Raw genomic sequence first — 17,880 nt, 5'->3', positions numbered from 1 at the left:
CTGATACTCTAAGATATGGCAATGCCCTCTCTTGCCATCTGTAATGGAACAGTTCTCTTTACCACCTTATTCTGCCAACCTTGAACAGTGGTTAGAGTGTGAGATTAGTTCTGATTCAAATCCACTCAGCCACAGGGTTGTCAACAAGTCTAGAGATAAATGTCCTGTTCCTTTAATAGCTTAGAGGCTTAGCGTATGGAAACTGGCACTTGAAGTCCATGGCATTTGCATGGCACAAAGTTAAGTAATATCACCTGGTCAAAAGGAGCGCTTCAAAACTCAGTAGATAAGTCCTCGCCAGTCAAACACTCTCAGTCTAACCTTCCTTGTTGTGCACAACATATTTAGGAGGATATACTGCCCTGACTCCCCTGAAAAAAGGGTGGGGGAGGGAAATGTGATAAATTGTCATGGTTCTAGATGTTGGCCCTAAGGATACTGATTTATAGAACTCTATCCTCTGCGAACCATCATTTTTACTGCTACAAAATGAGAGGTTTCTAGCATAGAGTTTGGGTCTCTCCACATGAGATTTTACACCTAAAGACAAAGGCCTTTCTGCTGACTTCCATGGGCTTTGTTTGAAGTGGAAACCCAATCCCTGACATTTCCCAAGGACTCCAGACTACCGTAATTTCTTAGCCCAGACATGGAGACCCAAATGTGTGTGTGTTGGGGGAGGGGGTCATAATGAATTCAAGAGTCAAGTTCAGATTGAGCTGCATTCAGTTTGGAAATTTGTGGAAGGAGGACGGAAAAAGAGGAGGGGGGAGGGAGGAGACTTCAGCGAATAATTGAGTACAGAAATGAAAGCTTTAATTCATAAAAGCAAAACATTTTCCATTCATCAACCTGCAAGCAGTTAAGTGGGGTGGGGGGAAGACTGAAAGAAAAGCCTCCAACTTGAGGCAGGAGCCAACAGGAAAAGCGGAAATGTCTGAAAGAATGTAAATTATTTAGGTTTCATCCAGAGCAACAAGTAAACAGTTATTACACGCAAGTCGCTCTTAAGATCACTAAGCCTTAATGCTGAGGAGTTTAAAAAAATATCTTGCAAGGTTTGCTATGCCCACATTCAAAACACCGACAGGGACAGCCTGGTGTGTGTGCCTACATCAGTCCCCTTGAGAAGGAGCCCATGCAAGCCCCATACTGATGCTGCAGAGACCACGCATGCCATCCCACCCCCACAAATCTCTAAAAATAGCTGCATCCATTGCTGATGCAACATTAGAAAAACCCGAAAAACTTTTTTTTTTGCTGTCAAGTTGCGTCTGACTTATGACGAGCCTGTGGGTTTTCAAGGCAAGAGACATTCAGAGACGTCGCAAAAAAAAATCAGTCTTTTTGAGGTCTCCCATCCCATTGATTAGCTTCTCAGATCTGATGAGACCAGGCTAGACTAGGCTATCTAGGTCAGGGCGAAACTTGCTGAAACCCTTATTTAAGAACATTATGTTGTGTCCTGCTAGATCAGACCAGGAGTCCGGCTAGTCTAGCACTCTGTTTCCAACAGTGGCCAAGTAGTTGCTCTAGAACACAGGTGTCAAACTTACGGCCCTCCAGATGTTATGGACTACAGTTCTCATAATCCCCTGCCTTAATGGGAACCGTAGTCCATAACATCTGGAGGGCCGCGAGTTTGACACCTGTGCTCTAGAACTTAGGTGTCAAACTCGAGGCCTCCAGATGTTATGGACTACAGTTCCCATCATCCCCTGCTGGCAGGGGGTGATGGGAACTGTAGTCCATAACATCTGGAGGGCCGCGAGTTTGACACCTGTGCTCTAGAAGGTCAACAAAGAAAACACAGAAGCCAAAACTTGCCTTGATGTTTTCTCCTACCAATGCTATTCAGAGGTTGACTGTCTCCGGACAGGGAGTTTCTCAATATCACAGTTAGCAGATATTCATGGGCATCTCCCCCCACCCTGAATCTGTCTAACCCCTTTTAAAGGCATCACTATATTAACTGACAGCGAATTCCATTCTTTCGTCACTCATTGATACAAGAAAAGAAGGGCTTTTTTGACAAGGACTGTTTGACAATGGAATGCGTTGCCTAGGAAGATGGTGGAGTCTTCAAACAGAGGCTGGATGGCCATCTATTGGGGGTGCTTCGATTGAGTGTTCCTGCATGACAAGAGACTGAACTAGATGGCCCTTGTGGTCTCTTCCAACTCTAAGATTCTAAGAAGTATTTCTTTTTGTGCATCCTGAATTAATTTCCCATCAATTTCATAGATTGTCCACGTGACATGCAAAAAAAGAAAGAGGCTCTCTGTAGCCACTTTCTCTACCCGAAGCATAATTATACAAACCTCTATCATGTCAGTTCCCATAAGGCCGTGGTGGCGAACCTATGGCACTCCAGATGTTAATGGACTACAATTCCCATCAGCCTCTACCAGCATGGCCATGCTGGCAGGGGCTGATGGGAACTGTAGTCCATGAACATCTGGAGTGCCATAGGTTGCCACCACGGCCTTATGGTCTTTCTCCCCCAACTGGCAAGTTTCTGACTCGTGAGAAGTTCCTACCCTATGCTACAAACAAGGTGGTGTTCAAACATCACTGCTGCGCCCAAAGAATCCCGGGAACTGTAGTTGGGCAGGGTGTTGAGACATATCTGTTCAAGGTCCTGAACCTTCAGTGTGGTTATGAATGTATGGAGATATTTCATGCTGAGTTGATGGTCCATCTAGCTCTGACTGACTAAGACTTTTAAGCAAAGGGTATCAAGGTAACTTAGGACCTATATGCAAAGCAGGGCTTTTGCACCTTCCATAAAAAACATGTGCCCTTTGAGCCTGCCTTTCTCATTTCTGCTCCCTTAGGTTTACTAACTGGTTCAAGAGCCTGCGTGGTATTGTGGTTAAGAGCAGGTGCACTCTAATCTGGAGAACCGGGTTTGATTCCCCGCTCTGCCACTTGAGCTGTGGAGGCTTATCTGGTGAACCAGATGAGCTTGTGTACTCCATTACATGGCAGCTGGATGACCTTGGGCTTGTCACAGTTCTTCGGAGCTCTCAGGGTGTTTGTTGTTGATGGGGGGAAGAGAAAGGAGTTTGGAAGTGCCTTTGAGTCTCTTTTTAGGAAAGAAAGGGTGGATATAAATCCAAACTACTACTACTACTACTCTTCTTCTAAAAAGATCCTTGGGTAGGTAGCTAGCTTTAGGGAATCTATGAACATTTCTCTGCCTAACCTATCTTACAGGTTTTGTTGAAAAATTATCTCATTGAACAAAGCAGGATCAGATACTCCACTGCAGGACAGGACCCCAGCGCTCCTGCTGCCTCTCAGAAACAAAAACACCCACCCTAACAACCCCATACTAAAATCTTTCCACTTCATTTATTCAATTCATTTTTGTATGCTGCCTTTTCTGCAAGGAATTCAGAGTGATGTTCTAGTTTTTCAAAAATATGATTTACTTGATAAATTTAAAATACATCACCATCCGTTTATAGCCACGTGTCAGATGATTTGGTAAGGAAGGAAGAGGCCCTTCCCTGCCAACAAGAGGTTTTGTAAAACCCTAGCAAAATAGCAGTGCAGGAAACGGCCACAGCTATGTTGTCTGAAGCACACCTATAAAACTATCTTCAAATACAGATTGATCTGCAACAGGTGAAAACATCTGGTTTTGTGCCTTGAAAAGCTTTACCTGCTCATTGCTGCATACAAAAGGCATGGGACAGAGGCTCTGGAGCCAGAAGTGGTTCAGTGTGGAACCAAACACAGATTTTTTTAAGAAAAAAAATTAGATCCTTAAGTTAAGGACTATTAGAGGGGTAGGTGGGATGCTGGATTAACAAGTATGTGAAGGGAATAGTGTGGGGCTAGTGGGTTTCTTAGAGGCGCAGTACAGGAAGAGAACCGAGGGAGGTGAACAACTGTCAATAATGCAAGTGTGAACCATGCGCAGATTTGTGCCAGTGCATCAAAACAATTGTGCAGGATGCTCCTATGAATGTGGCTGTTTCCCCACCTAAAATGGACGTCGATACGTACTGGTTTCGTTTTCTCCAGGACCTTTTGAGCACAGGGTCATGTTCCCCACCGCAGCTTCTACCCCTTGTCCCAATGAATGTGGCAGCCACGCAGCAGTCAGGCAGGACTCCCCACGATCCGCTCAGTGGGTGTCCTGATTGGCTGCTGCGTTGTGCTGCGGCGGAAATTTTTTAAAATTTTCAAATGGACAAATTGATGTGTCCACGCTTTCCCGAGTAACCCACGTCTATTTGTGCACACACAACATGTATCCATGCCCATGTGCACTCAAAACAACGTGCAGATGTGAATTCCTAGTGTTAAAAATTAAAAAATTAAAACCAGCTGCCCGCGCATTGCACACGCTCCGCCATGCCCTGATTGGACGGGAGGGTCCATGTCACTAAGCAGCGGGAAAATTGAAACCCGGAGTCACCCTCCGGGCTTCCCCACTGCCCTGCGCTCCCCATGGGTTTCTTCAAAAGGCCAGAAATGACATGCGTTGAGGGGGTGTGAGAGCGGCAGAATTGGGGTGGCTGCGTTGTCACTGCTTCTCTAGTGGGGAGTGCTGCTGGACCCCATGTTACTTGCCGCGAGTAGCATGCAACAAAGGGTGAGTGGGGAAACGGCCTGTGTATTGCTTATCATGAGGCTTCACATTTCCTCCTGACAACACAACCAACAACTTGCAATTTTAAACAGCTGGTGGGGTGAAAAAGATGGTGATAACAAGTGGTGAACAGGTACAACAGCCCTGTGAAGTAGGCTGCACAGACAGGCAATGACTTGTTTGAGGTAATAATCCATCTGTAGCCCAAGGAGTCTCCTCTTCACTTAAGTGGCTGGATCCTGTGGATGCATTCTGCTATCCAAGGTATTTTCTTCTTGCTCCTTACATGCGAGGAAAACACTTCTGCTTGCAGAATTGCCACTTTGCCATATAAGCTAACTGGGTAATGTTGGGCCAGTCACTTGCTCTCCTGCTAACCTACCTCCCAGGGGAGAAGAACACTGAGGAAAAGAGAATACTGTTGTATGCAGCTTTATTTATTTTATTTTAGATTTAGCATTTTAGATTTCTATCCCTGTAGGGCTTTGAGCTCCTATCGAGGAGAAAAATGGGTAACAAATATCTGAATAAATAAAATATATAAAATGTAGAAATGGATAATTGCCTCCTGCCCAGCTCTGATCTGGAACCTTTATTCATCTCCTTACCTCGGCCACTCCGTCCCACAAAGCGAAGGTCATTGAACCGGGCCACTTGGTTTTTCATAACAGCAGAGGCGTTCCGGAGTTCAGCTGAATAGTTCTCATCGTTGCCAGCCATGACCGTTACCACAGTCCCATCTGGCACATCTCCAAGGGCTACCACCTAGAAACCAGCAGCAAGAACAACAGGGTGGTGGGGGGGAACAGAGGGGTTTATTATAAACCTATCGTTATAACCACTCAAGGACAGTCTGTGACTCTGGAACGGCAATCCAGCATGGCACTCAAGGGCACTATTTAATATGGGGCCTAATCTTGTGGGAAATTCAAGACTCAGGCTCCATTCCTGTGGCTTCGTTGCCTCAGAGTAATCCCTGTTGATCTCAGGGGAAGTACCATTGAGAAATCAAGCTTGTTTGGGAAAAGGCCGTTAGAAACTGAACACGTGCATAAATCCTAACAGCAATATATCTAAGTTTTGAAATATATTATATACGTTGGTGGTCCAGTCTGTGAGGGCACTGGTGTGGCGTGGGGGGATAAACTGTTGGGAAATTCTCCTCACTAAAACCACGTGAAAGGCTTCAGCAGGCAAATCAATCCATCTTCTGTTTTGTTTTATTTAACTGATTCAGCTCCCCATACCTCTGACTTTTTCTCCTTGTTTATTTTGGTACATTTTAAGGTCTTTTTTCCAATGTTCCCAGGGAGTGTCTGGAGCATACAAAGATCCTTGTCTTGCCCACGGGTGGCATGCTGTGGATGTTTCTGTGATTGATACAGGGGCCAGACATGTTTTTATTAGATATTATGAATTAGTAGTACTACCAACCACTTCAGGAGTTTTTGACTGAAATACATCTGCATATCACAAACCATGAGGTTCCTTTTTTAAATTCTGGACTATGGGATTCTTTGGGCCACAACCTAGACCAAATCAAGCATTTAAAAAATCCCCACACCTACAATGCAATCCTAAACAGAGTTACACCCTTCTGCATCCTTTAAAGTTCATGTGTTTAGAAAGGTATAACTGCTTAGGGTTTGACTGTTAATCCTCTTGGTTTTAAATGGTAAGCAAAACACACATATTTATTTATTCATTTATTTTATTGGACAATAGGGTGTTAGAAAGAGCCTATTTATACCCTATTTTCCTATTTTTCTTAATGCTTTCCTGGTAAAAATAATGGGATTTTGAAAGCATTTTGCTTTGGCTATATCAGGGGTAGGGAACCTGCGGCTCTCCAGATGTTCAGGAACTACAATTCCCATCAGCCTCTGTCAGCATGGCCAATTGGCCATGCTGGTAGGGCTTGATAGAATGTAGTCCTATCTGAAACACTGGGAATCCCGCTGAACTTATACTATCATGCACTTCTGGTTTAATGAGCCAAAGTTGCCACTCACTATTATAAATGCTGCCATAATTCAGTTTCTTTTCAAGATTCCCTGTTACAGTCACGCACCCCAAAACCAAAGCAGACTTTTAAAGTGAGACCTCAACCGACAGTCCCAACAATTAAACTGGCTCCTACAGGTTACTGAATTTATGAGAACTAAACAAAATTGAGCACTACCACTTCCCCTCAATTTCCACCTTTCACACATGCATGAAGCTTGGATTCTGTGATGCTCACTCACTCAGGAGTCAGCCCCATTAAATTCAGTGAAAGTTATTTCTAAGTAAACTGTACATCTCTCCCACTGAAATTCAGTGAAAGTTATTTCTAAGTAAACTGTACATCTCTCCCACTGTACATCTCTCCCACTGAGCTCATGTATCTAATCTGGAGGAACTGGGTTTGATTCCCAGCTCTGCCGCCTGAGCTGTGGAGGCTTATCTGGGGAATTCAGATTAGCCTGTACACTCCCACACATACCAGCTGGGTGACCTTGGGCTAGTCACAACTTCTCGGAGCTCTCTCAGCCCCACCTACCTCACAGGGTGTTTGTTGTGAGGGGGGAAGGGCAAGGAGATTGTAAGCCCCTTTGAGTCTCCTGCAGGAGAGAAAGGGGGGATATAAATTCAAACTCTTCTTCTTCTTCTTCTGAAATTCATACGAAGGTTGTAATTTGGGATGAATAGCATCCTTTCTGATATTTAATTCAACTACCTGTTAAACCATCCCTAGATTATTAAAATAAATCAGATTATTAAATACCCTGACCTGGATAGCCTAGGCTAGCCTGATCTCATCAAATCTCAGAAATTAAGCAGGGTTAACCCTGACAAGTATTTGGATGGGAGACCTCCAAGGAATACCAGGGTTGTGATGAGGATAGAGAGGTAGTTTGCCATTACCTGAGAATTTTTTAAATTCTGGAGGGACTATAGGATTCTTTGGGCCACAGTCTAGCCTAAATTTTACAAATGCCCACACCTACAATGCAATCCTAAGCAGAGTTACACCCTTCTGCAGCCTTTAAAGATCATGTGCTTAGAAAGGTATAACTGCTTAGGGATTGACTGTTTCTCAGGTAATGGCAAACTATCTCTGAACTTCTCTTGCCTTGAAAACCCCATCTGGGGCAGCCATAAGTCAGATGTGACTTGATGGCAAAAAATGATTAAATATTTGGAACTAAAACTGGTTATGGGGCAAAAACTGGTAGATTTTTCAGTGAGGCTCATTCTGCACATGCAGAATAATGCACTTTGAAACTGCTTTCAGTGCTCTTTGAAGCTGTGTGGAATGGCAAAATCCACTTGCAAACAGTTGTGAAAGCGGTTTAAAAACGCATTATTTTGTGTGTGCGGACGGGGCCTGAGATTTTGAGATCCTTGATATGATTTCATTTCCTTTTTGTTGAGAGAGCAAGAGGAAAAAGAGGTAAAGTTCTCCAGCTGGACGTGAAATACAATTTACCTACTGAATAGAAAGAAATTCCAACTGAATAGCCCCCGCTTATTCCCTTACAGTGCTTTCCTAAGAAGACCTATGGTACTCAGAATCCCACAGGCCTATATGGTGGAACTTATGTGCAGGAAAGCATTCTTATGTTTCTACTTCTAATGTTGCAATCATTGCTTCTTCTGTATGAGCCCCACTAAGGGTAGTGCACAGTCATGGTTAAAAAGAAAAAAAAAGTGCTCACAGCAGCCACATACACCTCCTTGAGCTCCTTAGAGGAAGGATAAGATGTGAATAAATTAACTCAGTGTGAACACAGACTTACAGCACCTTTCTGCACCAGAAAATGTATTTAAATTGTGCATTGGAAAGCATTCCTGACCATGTGCAGAGCTCAGCACATTGGCAATTTAAGGGAAAGGCTTCAGCATCCAAAAACCAACCAACCCCAAACCCAGTGGTTCGGGATAAACTGCAATCTGGTTGTTGTGGGTTTTCCAGGCTGTGTGGTCATGGTCTGGTAGATCTTGTTCCTAACGTTTCACCTGCATCTGTGGCCAGCATCTTCAGAGGTGTATCACAGAGAGAAGTGTGTTACCCACTGTGTAACCCACTTCTCTCTGTGATACATCTCTGAAGATACCAGCCACAGATGCAGGCGAAATGTCAGGAACAAGATCTACAAGACCACAGCCACACAGCCCGGAAAACCCACAACAACCAGTTGAATCCAACCATGAAAGCCTTCAACAATAAACTGCAATCTGTTTCTAGAAATTAATTTTTTATTTTTAAAAATTACAATACAGAATCTCTGTCTCCCCCCCAAAAGGCCAAAAGAACTCACAGCTCAAAAGGTTGCCAACAACCTAGAGAGAGAGAAATGTCCTGTCCCATTAACAGGGGCTTAATGAAATGCTGTTCACCAGGTGTTTTTGTTTACCTCTGTGCTGCAAAAAGCTTCAAAAAATATATATTTTCTCCAGGTAGTTGGCAACCCTATTACTCAATCATTAAAAACACATACAAATAAAAATATGCACACTTCCCCTTTTCACATGGTCTGGCGGCTACACGTATTGGGAAAATTGTAGGCAGCACATACTTTTGCTTTGCCTGGCTAATACAGCAAAACTGAATGTCTGAATCGATGGTGATGGACAGCCAGACATCCTTCTATGCTACAATATTATCTTGAAAAGATGGGGGTAGTGCAGGACAGAATAAAAGCCATTTAAAATGGTTTCTCCTTTGCCCTGGGGATAGAGATGCGAACCAACAGAAAAGAAGTTTGGGGCCTGATTTAAACATGAAATTGGCAGGGAAAATTTATCCAAGTTACTCTGCATGTACCAAGTTCCTTTTAAAATGTGCCACAGCACATTTGAAGTGGCAGCGCATGCCACCTGAGGATGCCAGAAGTCTGCAACCTGGAGCGCGTGTGCAGCAATGAGGTCCGAATGTGCCGTGTGCAGCTACGCTACATGCCCAATTTGTTGTTCAGACAATAAACAGAAAGCAGTGATTTGCATGAGCTTGCATGCTCCCAGCATCACTTTGACTCTGCAAGTGCTATGCATGCTCCATCAGTACACCAGTGCAACACCTGCTCAGGCTATGGATCTCTGGCATGCTTCAGGAAGCCCATGGTGGCAGATGGGACCCCAGTTTAAACAAGACACACAAGGACACAGCATATTGCAGGATAAGACTTTTTTAACCTGCCAGCAACAGGTTAAAATCAGGCCATAAAAGTGTGCCTGAACATGTGAAATCACAGAAAGGCGGTTTTAAATGAGCTTAAACCAAATCTCCACATCTACTGATAATCATACCGGAAGAGTGACTTGCTGTCTCATTCGAGCCTCCCAACACTTGAAAATGTAGGTGTGATTTCAGTTTTATTCTCAGAACAGAGGTGTGGGTGGGGAAGGGAGATTTATATAGGTAAGGAAAAAGCTTCTTTACGCCTCTTCCTTGATAGATGGCCCAGCCAAATGTCTGCTTCGGATTTCTGGTACATTTGTAATTGGACAGAGGCTACTTTGAATAAACACCTGTTTGGCAAAGCAAGCAGCTCAGTTGTGGGGAAGGAATGTCTCAGTTGCCATGTAGATGAGTGAGTCGAACAAGATCCTTTAAAAAAAATACACTACCATCTCAACTCCCACTTCTAACCAGAGGAAGATCTCTGTGTAACTTGGGAAACTTGCAATACCACATTTCAAACATTGGTTCGTCACAAATCCAGCCCAAAGTGAGGTAACTGAAGATTACACTGAAAAGACCTGAAAGGGATCAACTTCTGGCTGTATTTTGTACATTAAAGTATTATCAAATATTAATTTTTGTGTTGCCTCTGCAAATGTGGTTATAATTGATGCAGCACATTTCCAGGCACTGTGATGGGTCTGAAGCAAATTTACACTGTGCCAAAAAATTCATAGAGTGGCCATGGGCCAGTTGCTCTTTCTCTCAGTCCAGCCCACCTCATAGGATCCAGGTAAAACAGAACTTTTGAGCAAAGGGAAGACTCAAAATAAAAAAAATAAAGAAGTGCATCATTTCACCTTCGCTAAACAAATAATTTGCTAACGCAACTGAACTTTATAGCTCTAAAGGCTGCAGAATTCAAAACTATTTTATTATCTATATTTTTTACTACATTTTTTATCCTGCCCTTCCTTAGGATCATGGAAGGGGTCATACGGGTCATCTAGTCCAACCCCCTGTTCAAGGCAGGATCCACCTAGATCTCTGTGTAATTTGGGAAACTTTGGGCTCAATTTGTGACCATCCAATGTTTGAAATGTGGTACTGCCAGATACCACATTTCAAACACTGGTTCATCACAGATCCCAAGTTCATCCAGCTGCTGCTTGAAGACTACCAGAGGGGGGAGCCTCAAGGAGAATGGGGCAGTACATCAGTCTCCCCTACTCTCCTCTACTTAACCTTCACAACACTCCTGCAAAGTAGGTTAAACCAAGAGTGTGTGACTGGTCCAAAGCCACCAAGAGATTCCATGGTAGAGGGGACTGGAGCTTTCAACAGAGATGTCCCAAAATCAAAAGAAGATGTGATTGCCTTAACATGCCAGAAATATTAGTATTTATTGTTTTCATTCAGACACTGAAGAACACATTATCGTTTCTGGCGTGGACAACTGCTGTTGGGTTCCTAGCAGCAGAAGACAACAGAAGCTGGGGCCCTTCGCCCTGCATCAGGCCAAGTGAGTTCTGACTCACCAAAGTTTCTGCTGGCATAAATTCTGTTTGTCTTGAAGATGCCACTGTATTGTTTTATTGTGTAGGAGCGGCATCAGATCAAAAATAATCGTTATAATTGCTTTAATTAAGTGATGCCGCAATAGAGTTTTCCTTAACATTTTTTTAAATCACAGCAAGTATTTAACAATCAATGCCACTAAAAGATTTTCCATTTCTGTTTCCAATGTACAACCAACGGTCCCTTTCATTTCGAGCCAGCAAATAGCTACAAATCCATTCAGGACTGAAGTGCCTTCTAGCTACTTTTGTTTGGCTGAAATCTATGCATATCTACTCAGAAGTGCCCCGGAGCTCAGGAGGGTTTATGCCCAGATAAGCACACACATAGACCTTGGCCTTCTTTCTAGCGAATTTTAAAAAAAAAAGCTGAAAGAGCAAGAACACTTTTACACACACACACACACACACACACACACACACACACACACACACACACACACACACACACACACACACACACACACACACACACACACCGCCCCACAAAAGCTTGATGGAATAGATAGGTTTCTCCCCACCCACTCCATGCATTTCCCCTTCAGCTGGAATTTGTTTATTTGAAAGAGGGGGGAAGGAATTGAAATTACTGCTCTGCACCAAGTCATGATTGAACTGGGATTTTTTTAAAAAATGCTACCCAGGATAATATGCCAACTTCACAGTCTTAAATCACTGTGCTTTGTAATGGCCAGAAATCAGACACTATTTCAGTGTATACCACCTATACAGAATGTCAGCCAAATCTCCTGCCTTCCATGGCTAATTCACAACCACAAGAGTGTTTATCCCCCCCCCCCCCACAATAGGAATGAAATTTATCCCTACACTTTTTTTCTTTTGCAGGAACACTTCACAGAAAGGAAGGGGATTCTCTAAGTAGTCAGGGGCAGGATGTGTGGCTGCCAGCAAACCTGGGGAGAACATTCTTGTCCTTTCCATCAAGGCTTAGTGTGTGGAAATGGGCTGTTGAAGCTTTTGGCCTCACAGAGATAACATCACAGATTAAAGCCTCAATAGGAAAGGGTCAGAAGCCAGGCTGCAAGCTGTAAGCTCCAGCAAGGAATCGGGAGGTTCAGACAGCCATGCCAACCTTCACGGGATTGGTCCAGTTCCTTTCAATTCCCAGCTACCCACACCTTATAGGGTCAGCTGCCAGCAGATTCTGGAAATCCATCCAAGGATCTACCTTTGGGTCGGCTGGCTCAGGGTTTGTGTAGAAGCCTGATCACAAATCCACAAGTAGCTTGAAACCAAATGGCTGTGGTTTTATTAATCTCCCTAAGCGATGACAGATTCACTTGCTAACATCAAGTGCGTGCACACTCCTTTTAAACTTTCTGTTCGGCATCCCTTAAACCGTTAAGCTTCTCCCAACTCTTTTTTGCCGCCATCTCCCCACCCCGGACTGCACGATCTTGCCTGATTTCAGCATTTCTCTCCAATGATTTCAATGGGCAGTGTTCTTCTAGGGCAGGATATCACCACACTTGAATCTGACTTTTTGCCCTGAGTTAAGTTTTAGACGTTCCGGGGAACAGTCCACTGAAATGCACAGGTTTAGACTGGAGTAACTCTGCATAGGACGGCACTGTTAATCTATTTCAGCAGAATTAAATCGGGTTGAGAAGGGTTTTAATTTTGCAGGGCTGTGGGAACTCTTAAGGCAGTAGATGATATCCACTGGCCTCTAAAGATGCCAAGAGAGTCCTTTTTGTTTTACTGAAGAATCCTGCCCAGCGCTATATGGACCTCAACAGTTGGACTTGCTGGTTGAACCAGTCTCAGAGCACGCAGCAAATACAGTCAGATACCTATGCTTACTCACTTTGTACAACGGGATATACTCCCAGGTAAATTTGCACAAGATCACAGCATTAGTCTGAGGAAGGGGATTTTAAAATGGCTTAATTTTAACTGGACTGGGGAACTTAAACTCTTAGGGACATCTAGCGTCTGGTAATTTCGCTGAACATTTTATTGTCATTTGCATCATTATTATACTTGATGTTGTTGCTAGAAGCCCATCACAGCTGCATTTACTCAGGAGGAAATGTCACTGTCAGTTTCAAATGCTTTGCACCCTCAGTTTAAGTTCAGAGCTTGATCTCTGGCTGGAAATCAAGTCGAGGACCGACTGCCTCGGAAGTCACTTGTTTTTAATTAGAATCCGAGATCAAAATAGAGAGATCTAGTTAAACTGAGAGAAGCCAAAGATTAGATTAAATTAAAACGATTTATAACTGGGGCACCAGATTAATAGCAGTTGATTCAATTAAGAAAGGCGAATCGGGTCGATCAGATACAGCGGAGACGCTTGGCTTCATTGCTGGAGACTGCGTCTAATTTTTTCCAAAAAGAAAAAAAAATCTCAGCTAGTTAATTAGCCCCGACTCCCTTGAAACTTCAAACGCTGCTCCCAACTGGATGAAATAATCAGAGAAGAAGCTGGAACTTCCCCGGGGGAGAAAACAACGCGGCGGAAACCTGGCTTTTAAGAAAGCAGCGCAGCCGCCCAAATCCCCGGGAGGAAAAACGGCAGGCCGCCTCCATGGGTGGAAAGCCAAACCAGGGTGCCCAAAGAGGGTCTCTGGGTTCGCCCCAAAGGCTCAGCCCACAAACTAACCTCTTCCCTCCCCCCTCCCGTCCTAAGAGCCTTCACAAGCAAGCCCTGCCGGCTTCCATCAGAAGGGGTAAAGTAAACCCACTCTTTCAACGAAGCAACGCTTTTTAAAACCCTGCTGGTATTTAGGCGGGATGGAGCTGCTGTGACCCTAAGACGGCACTGTCACCGATGCATGGAGCATCTTCGCCCTCGGCCAGGGTGCATCAGGGTCGTCGCTGCCCACTAGATGCCCTGAAACTGACTCCCGTTCCTCCTGTCTGAGGCCGTCGGTTTCAGGGCATCTAGTGGGCAGCGACGCCCCTGATGCACCCTGGCCGAGGGCAAAGACAGCGCTTTATGCCCGGGGAAACTTCAATGGGCCTGCATTGCGAGGGGCTAACTCTGCGCACGCCGTCGGTTCCCGCGGGTGTCTAAACGCAGGAGCGCCCCGTTCTTTTGGAAAGAATGCGCCACTCGCGTCTATTAAAAGTGTAAATGTTCAACGCCCCCGATCACGAGGAACTATTTTTAAAAAGCTCATAACAAAAACCCAGAACCGCACTAAATACAGGCCTGTACTGGGACAAGAGGGTCGAAGGGGGCCGCAGGGACCCGACAGAGGCCACCATATGGGCGGGCCACCTCCCGGGAATGTGGACGGTGCCACAGCTCGGATCCTGGTGTCGAACCGAGGGGGAAACGTTTCTTTGCAACCGGCTGGCCCCGGGGAAACAGGTCGGGCTTGGCTTGGCTACCAGCCCGGTTGTTCTCTTGGGTGCTGCTGGGGCTGAGCCCGGAGGGAGGATTCTAGAGGGCCATTTGGATCAGGGCCCTTCCCTTGGGATGGGGGGAGGTCTACCCCCCGCAGGGCTCGGGAGTCAGACCCTTCTCGGATCGGCCTCTCTACTCTTGCGGGGCTCCCCGAAGGCTCCCGGAGCCCGGCTTCCTCTCCGGGAAAAGGCTGCCGGCCCGCCCGGTGGGGATTAACTGTTCCGCCGGGGCAGAAAAGTCGGACAACTTCCAGATCCCGTTGCCGGAGCAACATCTTTGGCGCCTACCAGGAATGCTCCGCCAGCAGCGGATTGCGGAGTGACTCCAGATTGGAGAAGGGGACGCGCCCTTGGGGCTTCACTCAACCCCATCCTCAAGGATGACACGTCGGTCAGCCTGAACGGGCTCCCCCCTCGCCACTGCCCAGGGCCCCCTTCTCCAGACACAGAAACCTCTGAAGCCTTTCGACAGCTCCGGAGCAATCCGAATTAGGGGCCGCGGGGAAGGGGCGGGCGGGCGGGCGTGTTTCAGCGCGAGCCTGGGGTGGAGGCGACCTCCAACTCCCGAAACTCCGGAGCCCAAAGCATTGCCGGCCCCCTACTGAACGGCACGGCTTTTGGGGGGAGAGGAGGAAGAGAGAGAGCGAGTCCGGTTCTTTCTTTTCCTTTCCCCCTCGGCGGAGTTTCCCTCTTTCGTTTCCTTCTGGGGGGGCTGCTGCTCCGCCGCGAGTGCTTCGTGGCACCTGAAACTGGGGTCGGCCGCTGCCTTCCTCGCCCACGGAAACACCTCTCGGAGCGCTTCGGCCGGGCTCAAGTTCTGGGGCCCTTTCGGGAGACGGGCCGGGCCGCGTTTTGCGCAGCGCGCATCGGCGGCGGCATCGGCGGCAGCAGCGCAGAGGTGCTCATCCTGGCCTGGGAGTCCCGCGGCGCCTGCGAGGAACGTCTCGCCCGACGCCGGGAGGCTTCGCGCCGCGGGAGCCGCTTTCCGAGGAAACCCGCCACAGCCTCAGGGCGCCCAACGCGGCCGCCCCGTCGTGAGGCCGCTTTCCCGGGAAGTCGGCCCGACGGCGCGGCCGGCCAAAGCCTCAGCAAAACAAGGGCGAGAGGTCCCGGCGGCCGGGGGTGCCCGCTGCTCGGGGGACCTGCACTCTGGAGGGAGACCTTCTAGTTTATCTGCTGCCCTATTCTGAATTGCCTCGGCTGCTCCCCGCTCCCCTTCCCCCCCCCCCCGCTTGCCCCGTCCGTTAAACCGCGGGCTGTCCCGGGCAGGAAACATCTGGCGCCCGCCGTCCCCTTCCCTTCCCTTCCTTGCGCTGCCTTGCGCGGCCGGGCTTACCTTGAAGGCCACCGGGAGGGTCTTGTTGCAGCGCCAGTGCGACGGCAGGACGGAGCACAAGAAGTTGGGGCTGTCGGTCCTCACCAGCTCGCCGGGGTGGTCGGCCAGGACGTCGACGACGGAGCGCGCCTCGGGGCGGCCGCGGGAGCCGGGGACGGCGGGAGGCCCGAGGGCGCCGCCGCTGCTGCTCTCTCCCATCTTGCCGCAGGCGAAGGCCGTGGAGGGGGGCGTGAAGCGCCTGCTGGTGCCGGGGTCTACGGGAATACGCATCACAGCCGCGGGCGTCAGCGGGGCGCGCGGGCCCGGGCCGGACGGGGGGCGCGCGAGGCGGGCGCCGCCGGGGCCCCAGCAGCAGCCGCCGGCCGCGCCAGCCGCCGCGACGGCCGGGCAGCCCAGCCTGGCGAGGGCCGCCCAGGGGCGCCGCGCGGGGGGCAGCCAGGCGCAGCTCGCCAGCGGGACGGGACGGGCGGCGGAGGCGCCCCGCTGCAGCCCAGCCGGTCCCGAGCGCTCCTCCCCAGCCTGCCCCGAGCGACCTCTGCCGGCCCCCCGCCTCCGGGCCTGCCCGCCCTGGTCTGCAGCTGCACGCGATCCCTTGCTGGGAGGGGGGGCGGTTGGTCTGCGGCTTCCGAGGGGCCCCCCGCGCGGCCACTCCAAAGCTCGTCCGAAAGTGGCCGCCGCCGCCGCCGCGCTGGGTGCCCGAGTGTATGGACTCGGAGGCAGACCCGCGACGGGGCGGTGCCGGCCGGGACGAGTGGCGGCGCGGGACGCCAATAGGAGTGCCCGGGCGGGGCCACGCCTGGGCTAGCAACAGGGCTGGGGTGTGGGGAAGCCCCGCCTTCGCCTGCTTCGGTGCCGCCCCATCACCTGGACCCTGGTGGATGCTTCCCTCGAGGGGCGTCCTGCGCACCCCGGGGCGGGCGCGGGGAAAAGCCACTGCCGGCTCCTGCGCTGGCAAGCCGGGCGCGGAAGAACAGGCAAGTTAGGGGCCGCGGCAAGACAGGCCTCCTGCTCCCCCCACCCAGAAATCTGGTCGGGCAAATGAAGGCTGCGATCCCAGGTCTGCTGTGGGGGGGGGGGGGGCGGGTGTCGCCAGCCGCGAGGCTCCAGGCCAGAGAGGCGGCGGAGGTCGGTCTCGGTTGGCAGCCTTCCAATCTGACCCCAAAAATCCAAATAATTGATGCCCCCCCGGACACCCCCTCTGCCCCTCCTCCGAGGGCCCCTTTGGCCGGGTTTCGGGGGCGGCCTTGGACTTCCAAACCATGCCAGGATCTCGAAGCGCAGGGCTTGGGTTGGGTCGGAACGGGCCCTTTCCTCCTCCCCACCCCCCATCCCAGGGCAGGAGTTTGCAGCTCGCCCCTTCCTTCTCCAGCCCGGAGCAGCCTCTTGACAGCCCAAGGGACCAGTTGCCCTAAGCCGAGCGGGCCCATTCCAAGCCCCGGAGGTCTGAAGGGTCAGGGTTAGGGCCAGGGCTCCGTCTCGGGTTAGGCCTGCGCGGGTTGCAGGGGACTGGCACGGGAGGCTCCAAGGAGGGCGGGCGACAGGCCGGCAGGGGAGAAATGCCCCTTCGGCTCCTGGTGGGTGTGGAAAGTGCCCCACAGTCGCCGCCGACCTCTGGCCGCCCAGGCAAGAGACCGACAGCAGGGCCTTGGCCAGCTCAGCCATCCTGGTGGTCTCCCATCCAAGTCACAGCCAGGGCCCACGCCGCTCAGCTCTAAGATCCGAAAAGAGCGGGCCAGTCTGTCTGGGCCAGGGGTCTGCAACCTGGGGCTCTCCAGATGTTCATGGACTACAAATCCCTTCAGCCCCTGCCAGCATGGCC

At 49.1% G+C, this 17,880-nt stretch overlaps 1 protein-coding gene across 1 annotated transcript in view; it reads right to left on the bottom strand.

The window, feature by feature from the left end:
- RUNX3 (RUNX family transcription factor 3) overlaps window positions 1–16,331 on the bottom strand; it is an 84,168-nt gene extending 67,837 nt beyond the window's left edge. Inside the window, exons 1-2 of the mRNA XM_048501029.1 lie at window positions 16,062–16,331; window positions 5,215–5,371 (exon numbers count right to left, since the gene is read on the bottom strand). Coding sequence (XP_048356986.1) covers window positions 5,215–5,371; window positions 16,062–16,331 — 427 coding nt within the window. The remainder of the gene's footprint in view (window positions 1–5,214; window positions 5,372–16,061) is intronic.
- Window positions 16,332–17,880: the final 1,549 nt, after the last annotated feature.

The sequence above is a fragment of the Sphaerodactylus townsendi genome, linkage group LG06 (assembly GCF_021028975.2).
Source record: "Sphaerodactylus townsendi isolate TG3544 linkage group LG06, MPM_Stown_v2.3, whole genome shotgun sequence".
NCBI classification, from domain to species: domain Eukaryota; kingdom Metazoa; phylum Chordata; class Lepidosauria; order Squamata; family Sphaerodactylidae; genus Sphaerodactylus; species Sphaerodactylus townsendi.
The sequence above is the reverse complement of the archived record's forward strand: the minus strand, read 5'-3'. Positions and strand labels throughout refer to the sequence as shown.